The sequence below is a fragment of the Oncorhynchus tshawytscha genome, linkage group LG29 (genome assembly GCF_018296145.1).
Source record: "Oncorhynchus tshawytscha isolate Ot180627B linkage group LG29, Otsh_v2.0, whole genome shotgun sequence".
Lineage (NCBI taxonomy): Eukaryota > Metazoa > Chordata > Actinopteri > Salmoniformes > Salmonidae > Oncorhynchus > Oncorhynchus tshawytscha.
The window spans coordinates 38898656-38920827 of record NC_056457.1 but is presented as its reverse complement, the minus strand read 5'-3'; the positions used below and the strand labels follow the sequence as shown (position 1 = coordinate 38920827).

The following is a 22172-nucleotide window of genomic DNA, read 5'->3' as shown; positions in this document are numbered from 1 at the left end:
TTATTATAAGAATGTGAAATGTCAGAATAATAGTAGAGATAATTATTTATTTCAGCTTTTATTTCTTTCATCACATTCCCAGTGGGTCAGAAGTTTACATACAGTCAATTAGTATTTGGTAGGATTGCCTTTAAATTGTTTCACTTGGGTCAAATGTTTTGGGTAGCCTTCCACAAGCTTCCCACAATAAATTGGGTGAATTCTGTCCCATTCCTCCTGAGAGAGATGGTGTGACTGCGTCAGGTTTGTAGGTTCTGCCCACAAATTTTCTATAGGATTGAGGTCAGGGCTTTGTGATGGCCACTACAATACCTTGACTTTGTTGTCCATGAGACATTTTTCCACAACTTTGGAAGTATGCTTGGGGTCATTGTCCATTTGGAAGACCCATTTGCAACCAAGCTTTAACTTCCTGACTGATGTCTTGAGATGTTGCTTCAATATATCCACCTATTTTTCCTCCCTTATGATGCAATCTATTTTGTGAAGTGCACCAGTCCCTCCTGCAGCAAAGCACCCCCACAACATGATGCTGCCACCCCCGTGCTTCACGGTTGGGATGGTGTTCTTCGGCTTGCAAGCATCCCCCTTTTTCCTCCAAACATAACAATGGTCATTATGGCCAAACAGTTCTATTTTTGTTTCATCAGACCAGAGGACATTTCTCCAAAAAGTACAGTCTTTGTCTACAAACCGTAGTCTGGCTTTTTTATGACGGTTTTGGAGCAGTGGGTTCTTACTTGCGGAGCGGCCTTTCAGGTTATGTCGATATAGGACTCATTTTACTGTGGATATAGATACTTTTGTACCTGTTTCCTCCAGCATCTTCACAATGTCCTTTGCTGTTCTGTGATTGATTTGCACTTTTTGCACCAAAGTACGTTCATCTCTAGGAGACAGAATTGGTCTCCTTCCTGATCGGTATAATGGCTGCGTGGTCCCATGGTGTTTATACTTGCGTACTATTGTTTGTACAGATGAACTTGGTACCTTCAGGCGTTTGGAAATTGCTCCCTAGGATGAACCAGACTTGCAAAGCAAAGAAGCACTGAGTTTGAAAGTAGGCCTTGAAATACATCCACAGGTACTCCTCCAATTGACTCAAATGATGTCAATTAGCCTATCAGAAGCTTCTAAAGCCATGACATAATTTTCTGGAATTTTCCAAGCTGTTTAAAGGCACAGTCAACTTAGTGTATGTAAACTTCTGACCCACTGTAATTGTGATACAGTGATTTATAAGTGAAATAATCTGTCTGTAAACAATTGTTGGAAAAATGACTTGTGTCATGTACAAAGTAGATGTCCTAAACGACTTGCCAAAACTATAGTTTGTTAACAAGACATTTGTGAAGTGGTTGAAAAACGAGTTTTAATGACTCCAACCTAAGTGTATGTAAACTTCCGACTTCAACTGTACTCTGTTGTTTTGAATGACAATGCATGGAAAGTAAGTGTAACCCGAGTGGATGTGTGATACTTACTCTTCAGCCTGAATTGTCCCCACTTGCGCCAGTGATTAGCTAGCTTTTCACATGGCGCCGACTGGTAAGATGCTTCAGGAGTGCAGTCGGTCACGCGTGCTAGCAAGGCAGAGGTCCCGAGTTCAGTCCAGGTATGGGCCAAATCGGGACGAGGAGGTACTCGCTAAGCAAGCAGCATGACGTCCTTTACATTAGCACAAATAGAACGTGGATTTCTCAGCCATTTTATCACTCCAGGACCTACCCCTCTGCTGTAGATGGAAGTCTCCCTGTACCGAGGACCTCTACCCCTCTGCTGTAGATGGAAGTCTCCCTGTACCGAGGACCTCTACCCCTCTGCTGTAGATGGAAGTCTCCCTGTACCGAGGACCTCTACCCCTCTGCTGTAGATGGAAGTCTCCCTGTACCGAGGACCTCTACCCCTCTGCTGTAGATGGAAGTCTCCCTGTACCGAGGACCTCTACCCCTCTGCTGTAGATGGAAGTCTCCCTGTACCGAGGACCTCTACCCCTCTGCTGTAGATGGAAGTCTCCCTGTACCAAGGACATACCCCTTTGCACTCCCACTCGCCAAGTGCCCTTTTGGGTGGTGGCATAATCATTATTTTTATATACAGTTGTTGTTCTGAACCCACTTGCCCCCAAGTTGGTGTACTTTTTTCATTTCGAGCACCTTCCCCCTGGAAGGTCTGGACACGGCCCTGCTGTAGGTTGTCCTCAGATGTTGACTGGCAGCTTGGTGCAAACTCTAGGCTACTGTGCTAGACTTGCTACCGCAAGGGACCTAATGGGAATGTGATGTAAAGACTTCTGAATGTTTTAATAGCTGGTCTGATTGAGCAGCAACATCTCACAGGTCCAGGCGTTGCATCATATCAAACCAAACATTCAATACTGTCACCATATTGCCTTGAATTGCATGATTCACTAGACTGTGGCGGGTGGTTCGCTCACTAGACTGTGGCGGGTGGTTCGCTCACTAGACTGTGGCGGGTGGTTCACTAGACTGGCGGGTGGCTCACTAGACTGTGGCGGGTGGTTCGCTCACTAGACTGTGGCGGGTGGTTCGCTCACTAGACTGTGGCGGGTGGTTCGCTCACTAGACTGTGGCGGGTGGTTCGCTCACTAGACGGGTGTAGACTGTGGCGGGTGGTTCACGCTCACTAGACTGTGGCGGGTGGTTCGCTCACTAGACTGTGGCGGGTGGTTCGCTCACTAGACTGTGGCGGGTGGTTCGCTCACTAGACTGTGGCGGGTGGTTCGCTCACTAGACTGCGGCAGGTGGTTCATTCTGTTTTATCTTGGGCTGAGAAGGACTTGACATGGCTTTAGTGTGTATATATATAGTAGTGTATATAGTAGTAGTACAACACAGCTAAAGGGCTGGATCGGAAACGGGGACAGAAGGAGCAGCCAGCTATGGTCTATATCAGGCAGCATCACCATAACAGGCTATATCAGGCAGCATCTCCATAACAGGCTATATCAGGCAGCATCTCCATAACAGGCTATATCAGGCAGCATCACCATAACAGGCTATATCAGGCAGCATCACCATAACAGGCTATATCAGGCAGCATCACCATAACAGGCTATATCAGGCAGCATCTCCATAACAGGCTATATCAGGCAGCATCTCCTTCTCCATCTCCTTCTTACTAAGTTATGAGCAAACTGATGGATCAACAGTATTCACCATGCCACTGCCTTGTCTCACACTGCTCTTAGTTCAGGAAACAATCACTTTACCTGACTGTGGAACACATGTAATAAACGACCTGATGGTGGAACACATTTAATAAACGACCTGACTGTGGAACACATTTAATAAACGACCTGACTGTGGAACACATTTAATAAACGACCTGATGGTGGAACACATTTAAATAGGTGGTGAATGTGCATTCTAATGTAATGTAGGCCTGTGCTGCCCAATGCCAGAGTCTAGATGCTGTGTTGTAGAGAGACAGACGGCACAATGCCAGAGTCTAGATGCTGTGTTGTAGAGAGACAGACGGCACAATACTAGATGCTGTGTTGTACACAGAGCACATTATTGGCTTTGCTGGCGTTCTCCTGTAATAAAGAAATGATTGTACTGTAAATACATATTTTATAGCACTTTTATATGAAATGACATTTCCTTATACCTGTTAGATTCCCATGCTATAGAGATGGTCTGATCCAGACAGTGGCTCATGACAAGGAGCAGTATGTATGGACTGTACTATGTTTCTGTACTATATACACTGCTCAAAAAAATAAAGGGAACACTAAAATAACACATCCTAGATCTAAATGAATGAAATATTCTTATTAAATACTTTTTTTCTTTACATAGTTGAATGTGCTGACAACAAAATCACACAAAAATGATCAATGGAAATCAAATTTATCAACCCATGGAGGTCTGGATTTGGAGTCACACTCAAAATTAAAGGGGAAAACCACACTACAGGCTGATCCAACTTTGATGTAATGTCCTTAAAACAAGTCAAAATGAGGCTCAGTAGTGTGTACGGCCTCCACGTGCCTGTATGACCTCCCTACAACGCCTGGGCATGCTCTTGATGAGGTGGCGGATGGTCTCCTGAGGGATCTCCTCCCAGACCTGGACTAAAGCATCCGCCAAGTCCTGGACAGTCTGTGAATGGAGCGAGACATGATGTACCAGATGTGCTCAATTGGATTCAGGTCTGGGGAACGGGCGGGCCAGTCCATAGCATCAATGCCTTCCTCTTGCAGGAACTGCTGACACACTCCAGCCACATGAGGTCTAGCATTGTCTTGCATTAGGAGGAACCCAGGGCCAACCGCACCAGCATATGGTCTCACAAGGGGTCTGAGGATCTCATCTCGGTACCTAATGGCAGTCAGGCTACCTCTGGCGAGCACATGGAGGGCTGTGCGGCCACCCAAAGAAATGCCACCCCCACACCATGACTGACCCACCGCCAAACCGGTCATGCTGGAGGATGTTGCAGGCAGCAGAACGTTCTCCACGGCGTCTCCAGACTGTCACGTGCTCAGTGTGAACCTGCTTTCATCTGTGAAGAGCACAGGGCGCCAGTGGCGAATTTGCCAATCTTGATGTTCTCTGGCAAATGCCAAACGTCCTGCACGGTGTTTGGCAGTAAGCACAACCCCCACCTGTGGACGTCGGGCCCTCATACCACCCTCATGGAGTCTGTTTCTGACCGTTTGAGCAGACACATGCACATTTGTGGCCTGCTGGAGGTCATTTTGCAGGGCTCTGGCAGTGCTCCTCCTGCTCCTCCTTGCACAAAGGCGGAGGTAGCGGTCCTGCTGCTGGGTTGTTGCCCTCCTACGGCCTCCTCCACGTCTCCTGATGTACTGGCCTGTCTCCTGATAGCGCCTCCATGCTCTGGACATTACGCTGACAGACACAGCAAACCTTCTTGCCACATCTCGCATTGATGTTCCATCCTGGATGAGCTGCACTACCTGAGCCACTTGTGTGGGTTGTAGACTCCGTCTCATGCTACCACTAGAGTGAAAGCACCGCCAGCATTCAAAAGTGACCAAAACATCAGCCAGGAAGCATAGGAACTGAGAAGTGGTCTGTGGTCACCACCTGCAGAACCACTCCTTTATTGGGGGTGTCTTGCTAATTGCCTATAATTTCCACCTGTTGTCTATTCCATTTGCACAACAGCATGTGAAATGTATTGTCAATCAGTGTTGCTTCCTAAGTGGACAGTTTTATTTCACAGAAGTGTGATTGACTTGGAGTTACATTGTGTTGTTTAAGTGTTCCCTTTATTTTTTTGAGCAGTGTATATATATATATATATATATATATATGGACTGTACTGTATGTCTGTACTGTATGTCTGTACTGTATGTGGACTACTGTATGTCTGTACTATATATGTGGACTGTACTGTATGTCTGTACTATATATGTGGACTGTACTGTATGTCTGTACTATATATGTGGACTGTACTGTATATGTGGACTGTACTGTATGTCTGCAGGCTTTTGATTGGGGCTTCTTTAGAATGAATTCCCTTGTTGAAGAAGCCTGGAATTAAACGTGTCCTGTTATTGATCCTTTGTACATTTTACATATAAGTTAATACATCAAATGTCTAAAACCAAGATGTCTCTGTCTTACTTTGTTGCTTGTTTTTTTTTACACATTTACCATTTTGCTTTGTCACTTGACTCCATTCTACATTTTTATAAAATAATTGGTGTTTTTCACTATTTTAAACCTCTAATAGCCTTTGTTTCTTGACTATGGTGGTGTTGTGTCTTTACTATCATTAAAAGAAGACTTATTTTTCATCAAAGATTCTCTGTAATTAGTATTACGAGATTAAACTGATTAATCATGTAACTGTAATTAACTAGGAAGTCGGGGCACCAAGGAAAATATTCAGATTACAAAGTTATAATTTTCCTAATATAACTTTTCAGATATTTTATATCTGATCAATTAGTCTTTGAATCAATGACTTATTTACTTTACCTCACGTTAGTCTCATTCCAAACGTCGTAAATTGTTGGTTATCTGCACGAACTGGTCTTCACTATGAGTCATCCATACATCAATTGTCTTAAATAATTTATTTACTAACTAAGTAATACACAGAAATGCATAAACAAACAGTTGATAGTTACAAGGAAATGATAACGGCGTTTCCCTAGTGGGATAAACCGGTATCGCGGCTTGGTGTACAAAAGGGAAGTGGGGGTCGACTGAGATAAGACAACACAATGCTAATTGTGTTGAAATAATAATCCTTTGCACATGAAAGCTCACTCATTCGGGAACAATTGCAATCAAGTTTGTTTCTTCTGGAGTGTCTGTCCTATCTGCCGTGGTTAGAATGGATAGTTCAGAGTGACATTCATTAATGTCGTGATGGATAGATGTCTGCGGTTGTCGGTTTTCGCGTTCAATGATACCGAATTCCTAGCTGCAGACTAGTAATTAATATCAAAGACTTGTTCTTATTCTGTCTGTATCGATAGTCTAAGAGTTTAACCATGTGGTATGGTTAAAAGATTCAGCCATCTACTCAAACCTTGGCCCTCTTGTTATCGAAGTAAGCTGGTCTGCAACCTTTGTCCTCTCATGATTGAGAGAAACATGGTCTGTTGAGAACTTCTCATAGTTGGGGATTTAATCGGGAGTTGTAGAAAAGGGCCTGTCCAAAATCACATTACAAAATGTTATAAACAGTATCATCCTCACTCATTCATCTTATACAGCAATTAGATGTAAACCTCATATCTGAGGCTATTATATAAACAGCGTTATGGTAATGTGGCTGTATTGTCTCTCATGAGTTTCACCAATTGTACCAACCGGACCAGTTCGTAGCTGGATTCTTCACCAATCTTTTATACCTTCTCCGGAACATAAATGTTGTTCGGACCTCAAGTTCTGTGAGGTGGAAGAAATTCCTTTGTTCTCTATGAAAATTCATTCTGTCTCTATACTGTGGCAATGAGGAGATCATCTCCTCCCGGAATTTCCGACCTCTCTGACCACAGCAGCCTAGTTGTAGGAAGCAGGGAGAGGGGTATGGGGCTTGCTGTACCCAAAGAGGGCAACGTCATGACAGGGTGTTGATAAAATCATGTTATTACTAAATAATTAAATAACTGGTTATAAGGAAATCACCCATGATCTCATTTTGACGGAAATTATATCATCACGGGAAATGGGAAAGATAACGTTATGACGGGAAAGATAACGTTATAACGGGAAAGATAACGTTATGATGGTAAAGATAACGTTATAACGGGAAAGATAATGTTACGATGGTAAAGATAATGTTATGACGGGAAAGATAACATTATAACGGGAAAGATAACGTTATAATGGGAAAGATAACGTTATGATGGTAAAGATAACGTTATAATGGGAAAGATAACGTTATAACGGGAAAGATAACGTTATGATGGGAAAGATAACGTTATAATGGGAAAGATAACGTTATAATGGTAAAGATAATGTTATAATGGGAAAGATAACGTCCGGAAATGGCGCAGCCCTGGCCTTAGTTATCTTTGTTTTCTTTATTCTTTTGGTTAGGCCAGGGTGTGACATGGGTGATGTATGGTTTTTGTCTCATCTACGGTGTTTGTACTGACTAGGGTTTTTTGTAGATTTATGGGGTTGTGTTAATTCTAGGTGTTTATGTAAGTCTATGGTTGCCTGGATTGGTTCTCAATCAGAGGCAGGTGTTTATCGTTGTCTCTGATTGGGAACCATATTTAGGTAGCCATGTTCTGTGGGTACTTTGGTGGGTGATTGTTTCCTTTGTCAGTGTTTGTGCCACACGGGACTGTTTCGTTGCCAGTTCACTTTATTATTGTTGTATTTCTTAATAAAAACCATGAACACCTACCACGCTGCATATTGGTCCGATCCTTGTTTCACCTCTTCAGAGGAAGAGGAGGAAATCTGCCGTGACAATAATATAGATTTCTACATTTATTTTGCAATGCTCGCGTGTGGTGTGATCAGCCTGTTAGAGAGTTGAGTTGATACTAGAAGGGGCAACTGGAAACACTAAGGCCTTGTATGAGGGTCAACTTCCCAAAATGCATTGCCTTTTAGATAACTGGTTATTTATTGGCTTGCTTTTTGTTTCTACATGTTCATTTTGGTTTTGAGAAGGTACTGCTGAATGTGTTGACCATATACTGCTGAATGTGTTGACCATATACCGCTGAATGTGTTGACCATATACTACTGAATGTGTTGACCATATACTGCTGAATGTGTTGACCATATACCGCTGAATGTGTTGACCATATACTGCTGAATGTGTTGACCATATACTGCTGAATGTGTTGACCATATACTGCTGAATGTGTTGACCATATACTGCTGAATGTGTTGACCATATACTGCTGAATGTGTTGACCATGTACTGCTGAATGTGTTGACCATATACTACTGAATGTGTTGACCATATACTGCTGAATGTGTTGACCATATATATACCTGCTGAATGTGTTGACCATATACTGCTGAATGTGTTGACCATATACTGCTGAATGTGTTGACCATATACTGCTGAATGTGTTGACCATATACTGCTGAATGTGTTGACCATATACTGCTGAATGTGTTGACCATGTACTGCTGAATGTGTTGACCATATACTGCTGAATGTGTTGACCATATACTGCTGAATGTGTTGACCATATACTGCTGAATGTGTTGACCATATATGCTGAATGTGTTGACCATATACTGCTGAATGTGTTGACCATATACTGCTGAATGTGTTGACCATATACCATGACCATATACTGCTGAATGTGTTGACCATATACTGCTGAATGTGTTGACCATGTACTGCTGAATGTGTTGACCATATACTGCTGAATGTGTTGACCATATACTGCTGAATGTGTTGACCATATACTGCTGAATGTGTTGACCATATACTGCTGAATGTGTTGACCATATACTGCTGAATGTGTTGACCATATACTGCTGAATGTGTTGACCATATACTGCTGAATGTGTTGACCATATACTGCTGAATGTGTTGACCATATACTGCTGAATGTGTTGACCATATACTGCTGAATGTGTTGACCATATACTGCTGAATGTGTTGACCATATACTGCTGAATGTTGACCATATACTGCTGAATGTGTTGCATATACTGCTGAATGTGTTGACCATATACTGCTGAATGTGTTGACCTGAATGTACTGCTGAATGTGTTGACCATATACCATATACTGCTGAATGTGTTGACCATATACTGCTGAATGTGTTGACCATATACTGCTGAATGTGTTGACCATATACTGCTGAATGTGTTGACCATATACCTGAATGTGTTGCTACTGCTGAATGTGTTGACCATATACTGCTGAATGTGTTGACCATATACTGCTGAATGTGTTGACCATATACTGCTGAATGTGTTGACCACATACTGCTGAATGTGTTGACCATATACCGCTGAATGTGTTGACCATATACTGCTGAATGTGTTGACCATATACTGCTCAATGTGTTGACCATATACTGATGAATGTGTTGACCATATACCATATACTGCTGAATGTGTTGACCATATACTGCTGAATGTGTTGACCATATACTGCTGAATGTGTTGACCATATACTGCTGAATGTGTTGACCATATACTGCTGAATGTGTTGACCATATACTGCTGAATGTGTTGACCATATACTGCTGAATGTGTTGACCATATACTGCTGAATGTGTTGACCATATGACCATATACTGCTGAATGTGTTGACCATATACTGCTGAATGTGTTGACCATATACTGCTGAATGTGTTGACCATATACTGCTGAATGTGTTGACCATATACCGCTGAATGTGTTGACCATATACTGCTGAATGTGTTGACCATATACTGCTGAATGTGTTGACCATATACTGCTGAATGTGTTGACCATATACTGCTGAATGTGTTGACCATATACCTGCTGAATGTGTTGACCATATACTGCTGAATGTGTTGACCATATACCGCTGAATGTGTTGACCATATACTGCTGAATGTGTTGACCATATACCTGAATGTGTTGCTCTGAATGTGTTGACCACATACTGCTGAATGTGTTGACCATATACCGCTGAATGTGTTGACCATATACTGCTGAATGTGTTGACCATATACCGCTGAATGTGTTGACCATATACTGCTGAATGTGTTGACCATATACCGCTGAATGTGTTGACCATATACTGCTGAATGTGTTGACCATATACCGCTGAATGTGTTGACCATATACTGCTGAATGTGTTGACCATATACCGCTGAATGTGTTGACCATATACCGCTGAATGTGTTGACCATATACTGCTGAATGTGTTGACCATATACTGCTGAATGTGTTGACCATATACCGCTGAATCTGTTGACCACATACTGATGAATGTATCATGTGGTAATATAGACATGTCTGAATGATCAGCCTTCACACCAAGATACTCACAAGACTATTTTGTATTTGGTGTTTTGTCATGTCTGATATGTCAAGAAGAACTGCAAAACCAATCGAGGTAGTAGCTGTATTTGGTGTTCACTCTCTACAAAAGCAGCCATATCATTAACATGGTTCATAAGTAACATGTTCTAAGGTGTCTTGCTGTTTCCTATCAGGGAGGAAGGAAGTGAAGGATAACAGCTGGCCCACTGCCAGCTCTGTATTTCAGGGCTGTTTATCAGAATGGGGAAGCGAAACCTTTCTACTGAAATACAGTTTAAACTCCCCATGCTCAGACTAAATGCAACAGGGAACACTTCTAATAAAGACCAGAGGGGATTATCCCACTGCTGCCACCAATGTAGCGACTGAGGGAAGGGGGAATAGCTGTAACAGGGGCTGTGGTGCGAGCACATTACCTGTGCTGAAATGTCCAGACACTGACAGATGCCATTTATATATATCACCAGCCCCCATTAATTATATTGTATAACTTGTGTATAACTATATCATACACAACAATATTTCCATAATTCAGGGAAAAATATATTTTTCTAATCTGGGTAAATAAACCATGTCTCTTCCGTGTGTGACGCAAGCAGGTATTGATAAAGCGTTTCCTCATTCTCTGTCAATGGGAAGTTCGTTTTGCGTGGCCCGGTACCCCAGGATCAGATTTAGTTGATTTTAGAACATTCCATTGGTCCATAAGTGAAATCTCCACTCAACCGGGGCACCGGGCCAGCCAGCCCCTCCCCTGGTCCATCCCCCTGGTCAGGCCTCTACAAAAGCCTCAGTCATTTCTAGTACATGCAATCAATAACTTTCACAACCACCGAAGCCCTCAGAAACGGAACAATTCTTCTAGTTTGGACACATCTGTTTCTTTCGGATTAAATGACAAATCAAATGTCTTAATTTGACTCGTATAAGGAGCGGTTTCGGTTTGTATAAATTTACGCATTCATAAGAACCAGAAACGACAACTTCCTTGAATATGTCAGCTAGTTTAGACCTGTGGAATATTCCACTGAGAGCGCTGAATATCAACGTGAGAAAAAGATTGGGACTGTTTTTAAATCCGAGAAACACTGTGGCATCAGACTGGATGTCTGTCGCAGAAAACATGGGTTTCTCTTATTTAGAGATCAAGAATTACGAGGATTGCCAGGACCCAACACGGAAGATTCTAGAGGACTGGCAAGCACGTTGTCCCGGAGCCAAAGTTGGAAAGTTAGTTTCAATTCTGGATAACGTGGACAGAAAGGACGTTGTGGAGGATCTCCGAGTTCTCATTGGTAAACCAACGGCTTTTTATTCCTAAATAATATGACATGTAATCATCTATAAAGGATGACTGAAACCTGTATGTGTGTGTGTGTGTGTTCTGAAATGTATTACAGCCATGTTATGCATTAATTACAAAATAACCTTTAGTTGAAGTGTCATGAATTATGATGCCATAATATTGAAATAATTGCTGAGTAACTTGACCCGTGTGTGTGTGCGCGCTCGTGCTTGTGTGTGTATTTCTGGGTATGTCTGGGTGTATGCACGTCTCTGTGTGTGTATTTCTGGGTATGTCTGGGTGTGTCTCTGTGTGTACAGAGGAGGACTGTAGGAGGTACATAGAGAGACAGAATGAGCCCCCAGTCCAGGTTCCTGAGGTGGACAGCTGTGTTCCCAGAACCCCGGAGAGACAAGGCATCACCCTGGAGGATGACCCAGAAGGTAATAATATAAATACGTCTGTAGTATATTACTATCCAATCATAAACACTATTGGTCTGTAGTACATTACTATCCAATCATAAACACTATTGGTCTGTAGTACATTACTATCCAATCATAAACACTATTGGTCTGTAGTACATTACTATCCAATCATAAACACTATTGGTCTGTAGTACATTACTATCTAATACTAAACACTATTGGTCTGTAGTACATTACTATCTAATACTAAACACTATTGGTCTGTAGTACATTACTATCTAATACTAAACACTATTGGTCTGTAGTACATTACTATCCAATCATAAACACTATTGGTCTGTAGTACATTACTATCTAATACAAAACACTATTGGTCTGTAGTACATTACTATCCAATCATAAACACTAGTGTTACACACTATTGGTCTGTAGTACATTACTATCCAATCATAAACACTATTGGTCTGTAGTACATTACTATCCAATCATAAACACTATTGGTCTGTAGTACATTACTATCCAATCATAAACACTATTGGTCTGTAGTACATTACTATCCAATCATAAACACTATTGGTCTGTAGTACATTACTATCTAATACTAAACACTATTGGTCTGTAGTACATTACTATCTAATACTAAACACTATTGGTCTGTAGTACATTACTATCCAATCATAAACACTATTGGTCTGTAGTACATTACTATCCAATCATAAACACTATTGGTCTGTAGTACATTACTATCCAATCATAAACACTATTGGTCTGTAGTACATTACTATCCAATCATAAACACTAGTGTTACACACTATTGGTCTGTAGTTGAGATTACTTTATTTGTCAAATGTACACTAGGTCCAAACAAAATCGACTTCCACTTTATGCCAACCCCGTCTGAATGACAGATATACTGTACAGAGGTTGGAGACACACTGGGTGCCCGTGGAGCGGTAGTTGTGTGGAGACTTAGTGCCTTGCTCAATGGCACGATGGCAGGCAATGGCATTTTTGATTTGATACCATCAATCCTATGGTTGCTAGCTCACTGCCCGACAGACTTTTCCTGTCAGACCCGGGATTTGAACTGGCAATCCTCTGGTTGCTGGCCTTCCTCTTTTACTTCTAGGCTACCTGCCACTCCACACAACTAAATGATAAAAACACTAGTATCACATTCACTGGTCAGTAGCATGGTGACTATATCAACTCTGCTTATCACAACATTACTAAGTAGATAGACTATAGTCATATGGAATATTCTTCCCTGAACATGCAAACAGCCTTCTGTATACAATGGCGGCAGCTTGTCTCTGGCCATCATGCACCAACGTTAATATTTATGACAGTTTTTTTACCTATTGAGTCCTCTCTCTCCTCTGTCTCCTGATGTTGAGTCCTCTCTCCTCTGTCTCCTGATGTTGAGTCCTCTCTCTCCTCTGTCTCCTGATGTTGAGTCCTCTCTCTCCTCTGTCTCCTGATGTTGAGTCCTCTCTCTCCTCTGTCTCCTGATGTTGAGTCCTCTCTCTCCTCTGTCTCCTGATGTTGAGTCCTCTCTCTCCTCTGTCTCCTGATGTTGAGTCTTCTCTCTCCTCTGTCTCCTGATGTTGAGTCCTCTTTCCTCTCGCTCTCCTGATGTTGAGTCCTCTCTCTCCTCTGTCTCCTGATGTTGAGTCCTCTCTCTCCTCTGTCTCCTGATGTTGAGTCTTCTCTCTCCTCTGTCTCCTGATGTTGAGTCCTCTCTCTCCTCTGTCTCCTGATGTTGAGTCTTCTCTCTCCTCTGTCTCCTGATGTTGAGTCTTCTCTCTCCTCTCTCTCCTGATGTTGAGTCCTCTCTCCTCTCTCTCCTGATGTTGAGTCCTCTCTCCTCTGTCTCCTGATGTTGAGTCCTCTCTCTCCTCTGTCTCCTGATGTTGAGTACTCTCTCCTCTCTCTCGCCTCTCCTCTCTCTCTCTCCTCTCTCGCCTCTCCTCTCTCTCCTCTCTCTCTCTCTCTCCTCTCTCTCCTCTCCTCTCTCTCTCTCCTCTCCTCTCTCTCTCTCTCCTCTCTCTCTCTCTCTCCTCTCCTCTCCTCTCCTCTCCTCTCCTCTCTCTCTCTCCCTCTCTCTCCTCTCATCTCTCTCTCTCCTCTCTCTCTCCTCTCTCTCTCTCTCTCCTCTCTCTCCTCTCTCTCTCTCCTCTCTCTCCTGTCTCCTCTCTCTCTCCTCTCTCTACTCTCTCTCCTGATGTTGAGCTCTCTCTCTCTCCTGTCTCCTCTCTCTCTCCTCTCTCTCTACTCTCTCTCCTGATGTTGAGCTCTCTCTCTCTCCCGTCTCCTCTCCTGTCTCCTCTCTCTCTCCTGTCTCCTCTCTCTCTTCTCTCCTCTCTCTCCTCTCTCTCCTCTCTCCTCTCTCTCCTCTCCTCTCCTCTCTCCTCTCTCTCCAGGGGGTATACCGGAGCTGTTTGATGCCTTCATCTGCTACTGTCAGAGTGACTTTGACTTTGTCCATGAGATGATCCAGCAGTTGGAGCAGACGGACCACAAGTTGAAGCTGTGTGTGTTTGACCGGGACGTCCTGCCTGGATCATGTGTCTGGACCATCACCAGCGAACTCATCGAGAAGAGGCAGGTTCAGGCCTCCTTTAGGCAACGCCAAAGTGGCGTCTTCAAGATCCACGGCCACTTATTGGCTGTGTTCTGTTTCTGTTTAATGGCTGATCCTCGTGTTTTCAGAATTTTATTAGCTCAAGAGACGGGTTTTGCTCTGCAAGAGCATGTTACAGCTAAGAGAGAGGTGGTTATGGCTGGATAATACTGTATGTTGGTGATCTCTAGGTGGTTATGGCTGGATAATACTGTATGTTGGTGATCTCTAGGTGGTTATGGCTGGATAATACTGTATGTTGGTGATCTCTAGGTGGTTATGGCTGGATAATACTGTATGTTGGTGATCTCTAGGTGGTTATGGCTGGATAATACTGTATGTTGGTGATCTCTAGGTGGTTATGGCTGGATAATACTGTATGTTGGTGATCTCTAGGTGGTTATGGCTGGATAATACTGTATGTTGGTGATCTCTAGTGATCTCTAGGTGGTTATGGCTGGATAATACTGTATGTTGGTGATCTCTAGGTGGTTATGGCTGGATAATACTGTATGTTGGTGATCTCTAGGTGGTTATGGCTGGATAATACTGTATGTTGGTGATCTCTAGGTGGTTATGGCTGGATAATACTGTATGTTGGTGATCTCTAGGTGGTTATGGCTGGATAATACTGTATGTTGGTGATCTGTAGGTGGTTATGGCTGGATAATACTGTATGTTGGTGATCTCTAGGTGGTTATGGCTGGATAATACTGTATGTTGGTGATCTCTAGGTGGTTATGGCTGGATAATACTGTATGTTGGTGATCTCTAGGTGGTTATGGCTGGATAATACTGTATGTTGGTGATCTCTAGGTGGTTATGGCTGGATAATACTGTATGTTGGTGATCTCTAGGTGGTTATGGCTGGATAATACTGTATGTTGGTGATCTCTAGGTGGTTATGGCTGGATAATACTGTATGTTGGTGATCTCTAGGTGGTTATGGCTGGATAATACTGTATGTTGTTGATCTCTAGGTGGTTATGGCTGGATAATACTGTATGTTGTTGATCTGTAGGTGGTTATGGCTGGATAATACTGTATGTTGTTGATCTGTAGGTGTAAAAGGATGGTGGTGGTGATATCTGATGAGTACCTGGACAGTGATGCCTGTGACTTCCAGACAAAGTTTGCCCTCAGTCTCTGTCCTGGTAAGTCTATCACTCAGTAACATTTTTTAAAACCTTTATTTAACTAGGCAAGTCAGTTAAGAACACATTCTTATTTTCAATGACGGCCTACTAGGGAACAGTGGGTTAACTGCCTGTTCAAGGGCAGAATTTTACTTTGTCGGCGCGGTGATTTGAACTACCTTTTGGTTACTAGTCCAACACTCTAACCACTAGGCTACGCTGCCACCCCAACATGTTGTTGCTCTGTAGGTCTTTTAAGATCTGGTGGTAGATCAGGTCTGCGTCTGTGACCTCTTTCCATTTCCTGTTTTTCTTCATATTAATGTCATGGTAGGTTGTAGTGTCATATTAATGTCATGGTAGGTTGTAGTGTCATATTAATGTCATGGTAGGTTGTAGTGTCATATGAATGTCATGGTAGGTTGTAGTGTCATATGAATGTCATGGTAGGTTGTAGTGTCATATTAATGTCATGGTAGGTTGTTGTCATATTAATGTCATGGTAGGTTGTAGTGTCATATGAATGTCATGGTAGGTTGTAGTGTCATATGAATGTCATGATAGGTTGTAGTGTCATATTAATGTCATGGTAGGTTGTTGTCATATTAATGTCATGGTAGGTTGTAGTGTCATATTAATGTCATGGTAGGTTGTAGTTATATTAATGTCATGGTAGGTTGTAGTGTTATATTAATGTCATGGTAGGTTGTAGTGTCATATGAATGTCATGGTAGGTTGTAGTGTCATATGAATGTCATGGTAGGTTGTAGTGTCATATGAATGTCATGGTAGGTTGTAGTGTCATATGAATGTCATGGTAGGTTGTAGTGTCATATGAATGTCATGGTAGGTTGTAGTGTCATATTAATGTCATGGTAGGTTGTAGTGTCATATTAATGTCATGGTAGGTTGTAGTGTCATATTAATGTCATGGTAGGTTGTAGTGTCATATTAATGTCATGGTAGGTTGTAGTGTCATGGTAGGTTGTAGTGTCATATTAATGTCATGGTAGGTTGTAGTGATATTAATGTCATGGTAGGTTGTTGTCATATTAATGTCATGGTAGGTTGTAGTGATATTAATGTCATGGTAGGTTGTTGTCATATTAATGTCATGGTAGGTTGTAGTGTCATATTAACTGCAGCTATCTCCTCCCTTAAACCTTCCCAGGTGCCCGGAGCAAGCGACTGATCCCTGTGAAGTATAGGTCTATGAAAAAACCTTTCCCCAGTATCCTGAGGTTCCTGACGGTGTGTGACTACACACGACCCTGTACACAGTCCTGGTTCTGGGTCCGGCTGGCCAAGGCCCTCTCCCTGCCCTGAATGGATCGTACAGACTTACAGCAACCAATCAGCACAAGGGGCCTGCCCCTCTCCAGCGGGAACAGGAAGAGTACATGTCAGCTCGGTGGTACTGTTACTTTACTCGGGACCGTTGATCGCCACAGTTTAGTTGACATATTTTATATTGATTCATATTTTATATTGATTCATATTTTATATTGATTCATTTCAGTTTGTGTACTGTACAGTTTGTGTATTGTAGCATTTTCTGAACCCACAGAGGGAGTTGCTGAGGTACTCTCCACCTTTTGTCCTCATCACTGAGAGCCTGATGGCTCCTTCACTCATTACTGATATATTGATTTGGGTTTAATATGAGATTTCATTCCATCGAAAACGTTTTATATGTTTTTAATATGATATTTTATTCTGAGCCCCATCGCTCATATGGACCAAATATCAACCTGAATGAATAAATGCTGTTTTTTTTTATATTCCATTTTTTCACCTGTTAAGAATATTGTATAGATCAGATGTCTGCATGGTTGGCAACACATTTTACAATTATTTAGCTGTTTGTTTATCTGATGGGCCGGCTCTTTAGTTTCCACATCCTCCTTCCTCCTGTCATGGCGGCCATGTTGTCTCCTCAGATGAGAGATATCAGCATGTGACTTCCTCCTGTCATGGCGGCCATGTTGTCTCCTCAGATGAGAGATATCAGCATGTGACTTCCTCCTGTCATGGCGGCCATGTTGTCTCCTCAGATGAGAGATATCAACATGTGACTTCCTCCTGTCGTGGCGGCCATGTTGTCTCCTCAGATGAGAGATATCAGCATGTGACTTCCTCCTGTCGTGGCGGCCATGTTGTCTCCTCAGATGAGAGATATCAGCATGTGACTTCCTCCTGTCGTGGCGGCCATGTTGTCTCCTCAGATGAGAGATATCAGCATGTGACTTCCTCCTGTCATGGCGGCCATGTTGTCTCCTCAGATGAGAGATATCAGCATGTGACTTCCTCCTGTCATGACGGCCAGGTCTCCTCAGATGAGAGATATCAGCATGTGACTTCCTCCTGTCATGGCGGCCATGTTGTCTCCTCAGATGAGAGATATCAGCATGTGACTTCCTCCTGTCATGGCGGCCATGTTGTCTCCTCAGATGAGAGATATCAGCATGTGACTTCCTCCTGTCATGACGGCCATGTCTCCTCAGATGAGAGATATCAGCCTGTGTCTTCCTCCTGTCTTGACACCCTGTTTCAGTACAGAGCGGAGAGACTGACACCTGGCACATTCACCACACTTTATAAAGCTGTATAAATCCATCAATACCAAAATCTACCAAAACTGTTAAAAAAAATTAAAGAAATGGGAGAAGAACAGAAAGCGATAAGGGACTTTGTCAGTGATGTAGCTGGCCATTTCCAAATGGACTCGTAGTGGGTTACTCATGCGCCCTTCTCTGGTAACTACTGGATGTATATTTTGTGTTTCTTCATTTCATCTGCACTGTTTTTCTATTAAAAAACATCTTTATTAAGCTTCCTAATGTCTACCAGCGTACTTCCTATATAAGCATGACAATTACTTTCAGTAGGGCCTGGTCCAGCAGTATCACAGGAGGGCCTGGTCCAGCAGTACCACAGGAGGGCCTGATCCAGCAGTACCACAGTAGGGCCTGGTCCAGCAGTACCACAGGAGGGCCTGGTCCAGCAGTATCACAGGAGGGCCTGGTCCAGCAGTACCACAGTAGGGCCTGGTCCAGCAGTATCACAGTAGGGCCTGGTCCAGCAGTACCACAGTAGGGCCTGGTCCAGCAGTACCACAGTAGGGCCTGGTCCAGCAGTACCACAGTAGGGCCTGGTCCAGCAGTACCACAGTAGGGCCTGGTCCAGCAGTATCACAGGAGGGCCTGGTCCAGCAGTATCACAGGAGGGCCTGGTCCAGCAGTACCACAGTAGGGCCTGATCCAGCAGTACCACAGTAGGGCCTGGTCCAGCAGTATCACAGGAGGGCCTGGTCCAGCAGTACCACAGTAGGGCCTGGTCCAGCAGTACCACAGTAGGGCCTGGTCCAGCAGTATCACAGGAGGGCCTGGTCCAGCAGTACCACAGGAGGGCCTGGTCCAGCAGTACCACAGTAGGGCCTGGTCCAGCAGTACCACAGTAGGGCCTGGTCCAGCAGTACCACAGTAGGGCCTGGTCCAGCAGTACCACAGGGCCTGGTCCAGCAGTACCACAGTAGGGCCTGGTCCAGCAGTATCACAGGAGGGCCTGATCCAGCAGTACCACAGTAGGGCCTGGTCCAGCAGTACCACAGTAGGGCCTGGTCCAGCAGTACCACAGTAGGGCCTGGTCCAGCAGTACCACAGTAGGGCCTGGTCCAGCAGTACCACAGTAGGGCCTGGTCAGCAGCAGTAGGGCCTGGTTCAGCAGTACCACAGTAGGGCCTGGTCCAGCAGTACCACAGTAGGGCCTGGTCCAGCAGTACCACAGTAGGGCCTGGTCCAGCAGTATCACAGGAGGGCCTGATCCAGCAGTACCACAGTAGGGCCTCCAGCAGTACCACAGGGCCTGGTCCAGCAGTACCACAGTAGGGCCTGGTCCAGCAGTACCACAGTAGGGCCTGGTCCAGCAGTACCACAGTAGGGCCTGATCCAGCAGTACCACAGTAGGGCCTGGTCCAGCAGTACCACAGTAGGGCCTGGTCCAGCAGTACCACAGTAGGGCCTGGTCCAGCAGTACCACAGTAGGGCCTGATCCAGCAGTACCACAGTAGGGCCTGGTCCAGCAGTACCACAGTAGGGCCTGGTCCAGCAGTACCACAGGAGGGCCTGATCCAGCAGTACCACAGTAGGGCCTGGTCCAGCAGTACCACAGTAGGGCCTGGTCCAGCAGTACCACAGTAGGGCCTGGTCCAGCAGTACCACAGTAGGGCCTGGTCCAGCAGTACCACAGTAGGGCCTGGTCCAGCAGTATCACAGGAGGGCCTGATCCAGCAGTACCACAGTAGGGCCTGGTCCAGCAGTACCACAGTAGGGCCTGGTCCAGCAGTACCACAGTAGGGCCTGGTCCAGCAGTACCACAGTAGGGCCTGGTCCAGCAGTACCACAGTAGGGCCTGGTCCAGCAGTACCACAGTAGGGCCTGGTTCAGCAGTACCACAGTAGGGCCTGGTCCAGCAGTACCACAGTAGGGCCTGATCCAGCAGTACCACAGTAGGGCCTGGTCCAGCAGTACCACAGTAGGGCCTGGTCCAGCAGTACCACAGTAGGGCCTGATCCAGCAGTACCACAGTAGGGCCTGGTCCAGCAGTACCACAGTAGGGCCTGGTCCAGCAGTACCACAGTAGGGCCTGGTCCAGCAGTACCACAGTAGGGCCTGATCCAGCAGTACCACAGTAGGGCCTGGTCCAGCAGTACCACAGTAGAGCCTGGTCCAGCAGTACCACAGTAGGGCCTGGTCCAGCAGTACCACGGGCCTGGTCCAGCAGTACCACAGTAGGGCCTGATCCAGCAGTACCACAGTAGGGCCTGGTCCAGCAGTACCACAGTAGGGCCTGGTCCAGCAGTACCACAGTAGGGCCTGATCCAGCAGTACCACAGTAGGGCCTGGTCCAGCAGTATCACAGGAGGGCCTGATCCAGCAGTACCACAGTAGGGCCTGCAGTCCAGCAGTACCACAGTAGGGCCTGGTCCAGCAGTACCACAGTAGGGCCTGGTCCAGCAGTACCACAGTAGGGCCTGATCCAGCAGTACCACAGGAGGGCCTGATCCAGCAGTACCACAGGAGGGCCTGATCCAGCAGTACCACAGGAGGGCCTGATCCGGCAGTACCACAGTAGGGCCTGATCCAGCAGTACCACAGGAGGGCCTGATCCGGCAGTACCACAGTAGGGCCTGGTCCGGCAGTACCACAGTAGGGCCTGGTCCGGCAGTACCACAGTAGGGCCTGGTCCGGCAGTACCACAGTAGGGTTGAGGAGTACACCACCTCAGACATCGGCTTCATCAATAAGTGTATCGACGACGTCATGCCCACAGTGATTGTACGTACATATCCCAACCAGAAGCCATGGATTACAGGCAAAAACCGCATTGAGCTAAAGGCTAGAGTTGCCGCTTTCAAGGAGCAGGAGACTAATTCGGACGCTTATAAGAAATACCGCTACGCCCTCAGATGAACCATCAAACAAGCAAAGCGTCAATACAGGATTAAGATTGAAGCCTACTACACCCGCTCTGACACTCGTCGGATGTGGCAGGGCTTGAAAACTATTACAGACTACAAAGGGAAACCCAGACGTGATCTGCCCAGTGACATGAGCCTACCAGACGAGTTAAATGCCTTTTATGCTCGCTTCGAGGCAAGCAACACTGAAGCATGCAGAAGAGCACCAGCTGTTCTGGATGACTGTGTGATAATGTTCTCGGTAGCTGATGTGAACAAAACCTTTAAACAGGTCAACATTCACAAAGCCGCTGGGCCAGACGGATTACCAGGACGTGTACTCAAAGCATGCGCAGACCAACTGTCAATTGTCTTCACTGACATTTTCAACCTCTCCCTTGCCCGAGTCTGTAATACCTACATGTTTCAAGCAGACCTCCATAGTCCCTGTGCCCAGGGAAGCGAAGGTAACCTGCCTAAATCATTACCGCCCAGTGGCACTCACGTCAGTAGCCATTAAATGCTTTGAAAGGCTGGTCATGGCTCACATCAACAGCATCCTTCCGGACACCCTAGACCCACTCCAATTTGCATACCGCCCCAACAGATCCACAGATGACGCAATCTCAATCGCACTCCACACTGCCCTTTCTCACCTGGATAAAAGGAGCATCCATGTAAGACTGCTGTTTACTGACTACATCTCAGCGTTCAACACCATAGTGCCCATGAAGCTCATCACAAAGCTAATGACTCTGGGACTAAACACCTCCCTCTGCAACTGC

At 44.8% G+C, this 22172-nt stretch overlaps 1 protein-coding gene and 1 long non-coding RNA gene across 2 annotated transcripts; both read left to right on the top strand.

The window, feature by feature from the left end:
* The first annotated feature begins 11212 nt into the window (after positions 1-11212).
* On the top strand, positions 11213-18765 carry myd88 (MYD88 innate immune signal transduction adaptor). Its single transcript, XM_042308631.1, has 5 exons — positions 11213-11752; positions 12063-12185; positions 14594-14774; positions 15856-15947; positions 17101-18765. The coding sequence occupies exons 1-5, from the start codon at positions 11452-11454 to the stop codon at positions 17253-17255; spliced, it is 852 nt and encodes a 283-aa protein (XP_042164565.1). The 5' UTR covers positions 11213-11451; the 3' UTR covers positions 17256-18765.
* Positions 14781-15705, top strand: LOC121841311. The gene is made up of 2 exons (XR_006080281.1): positions 14781-15189; positions 15241-15705. It is a non-coding gene; the product is annotated as an uncharacterized LOC121841311 (long non-coding RNA).
* Positions 18766-22172: the final 3407 nt, after the last annotated feature.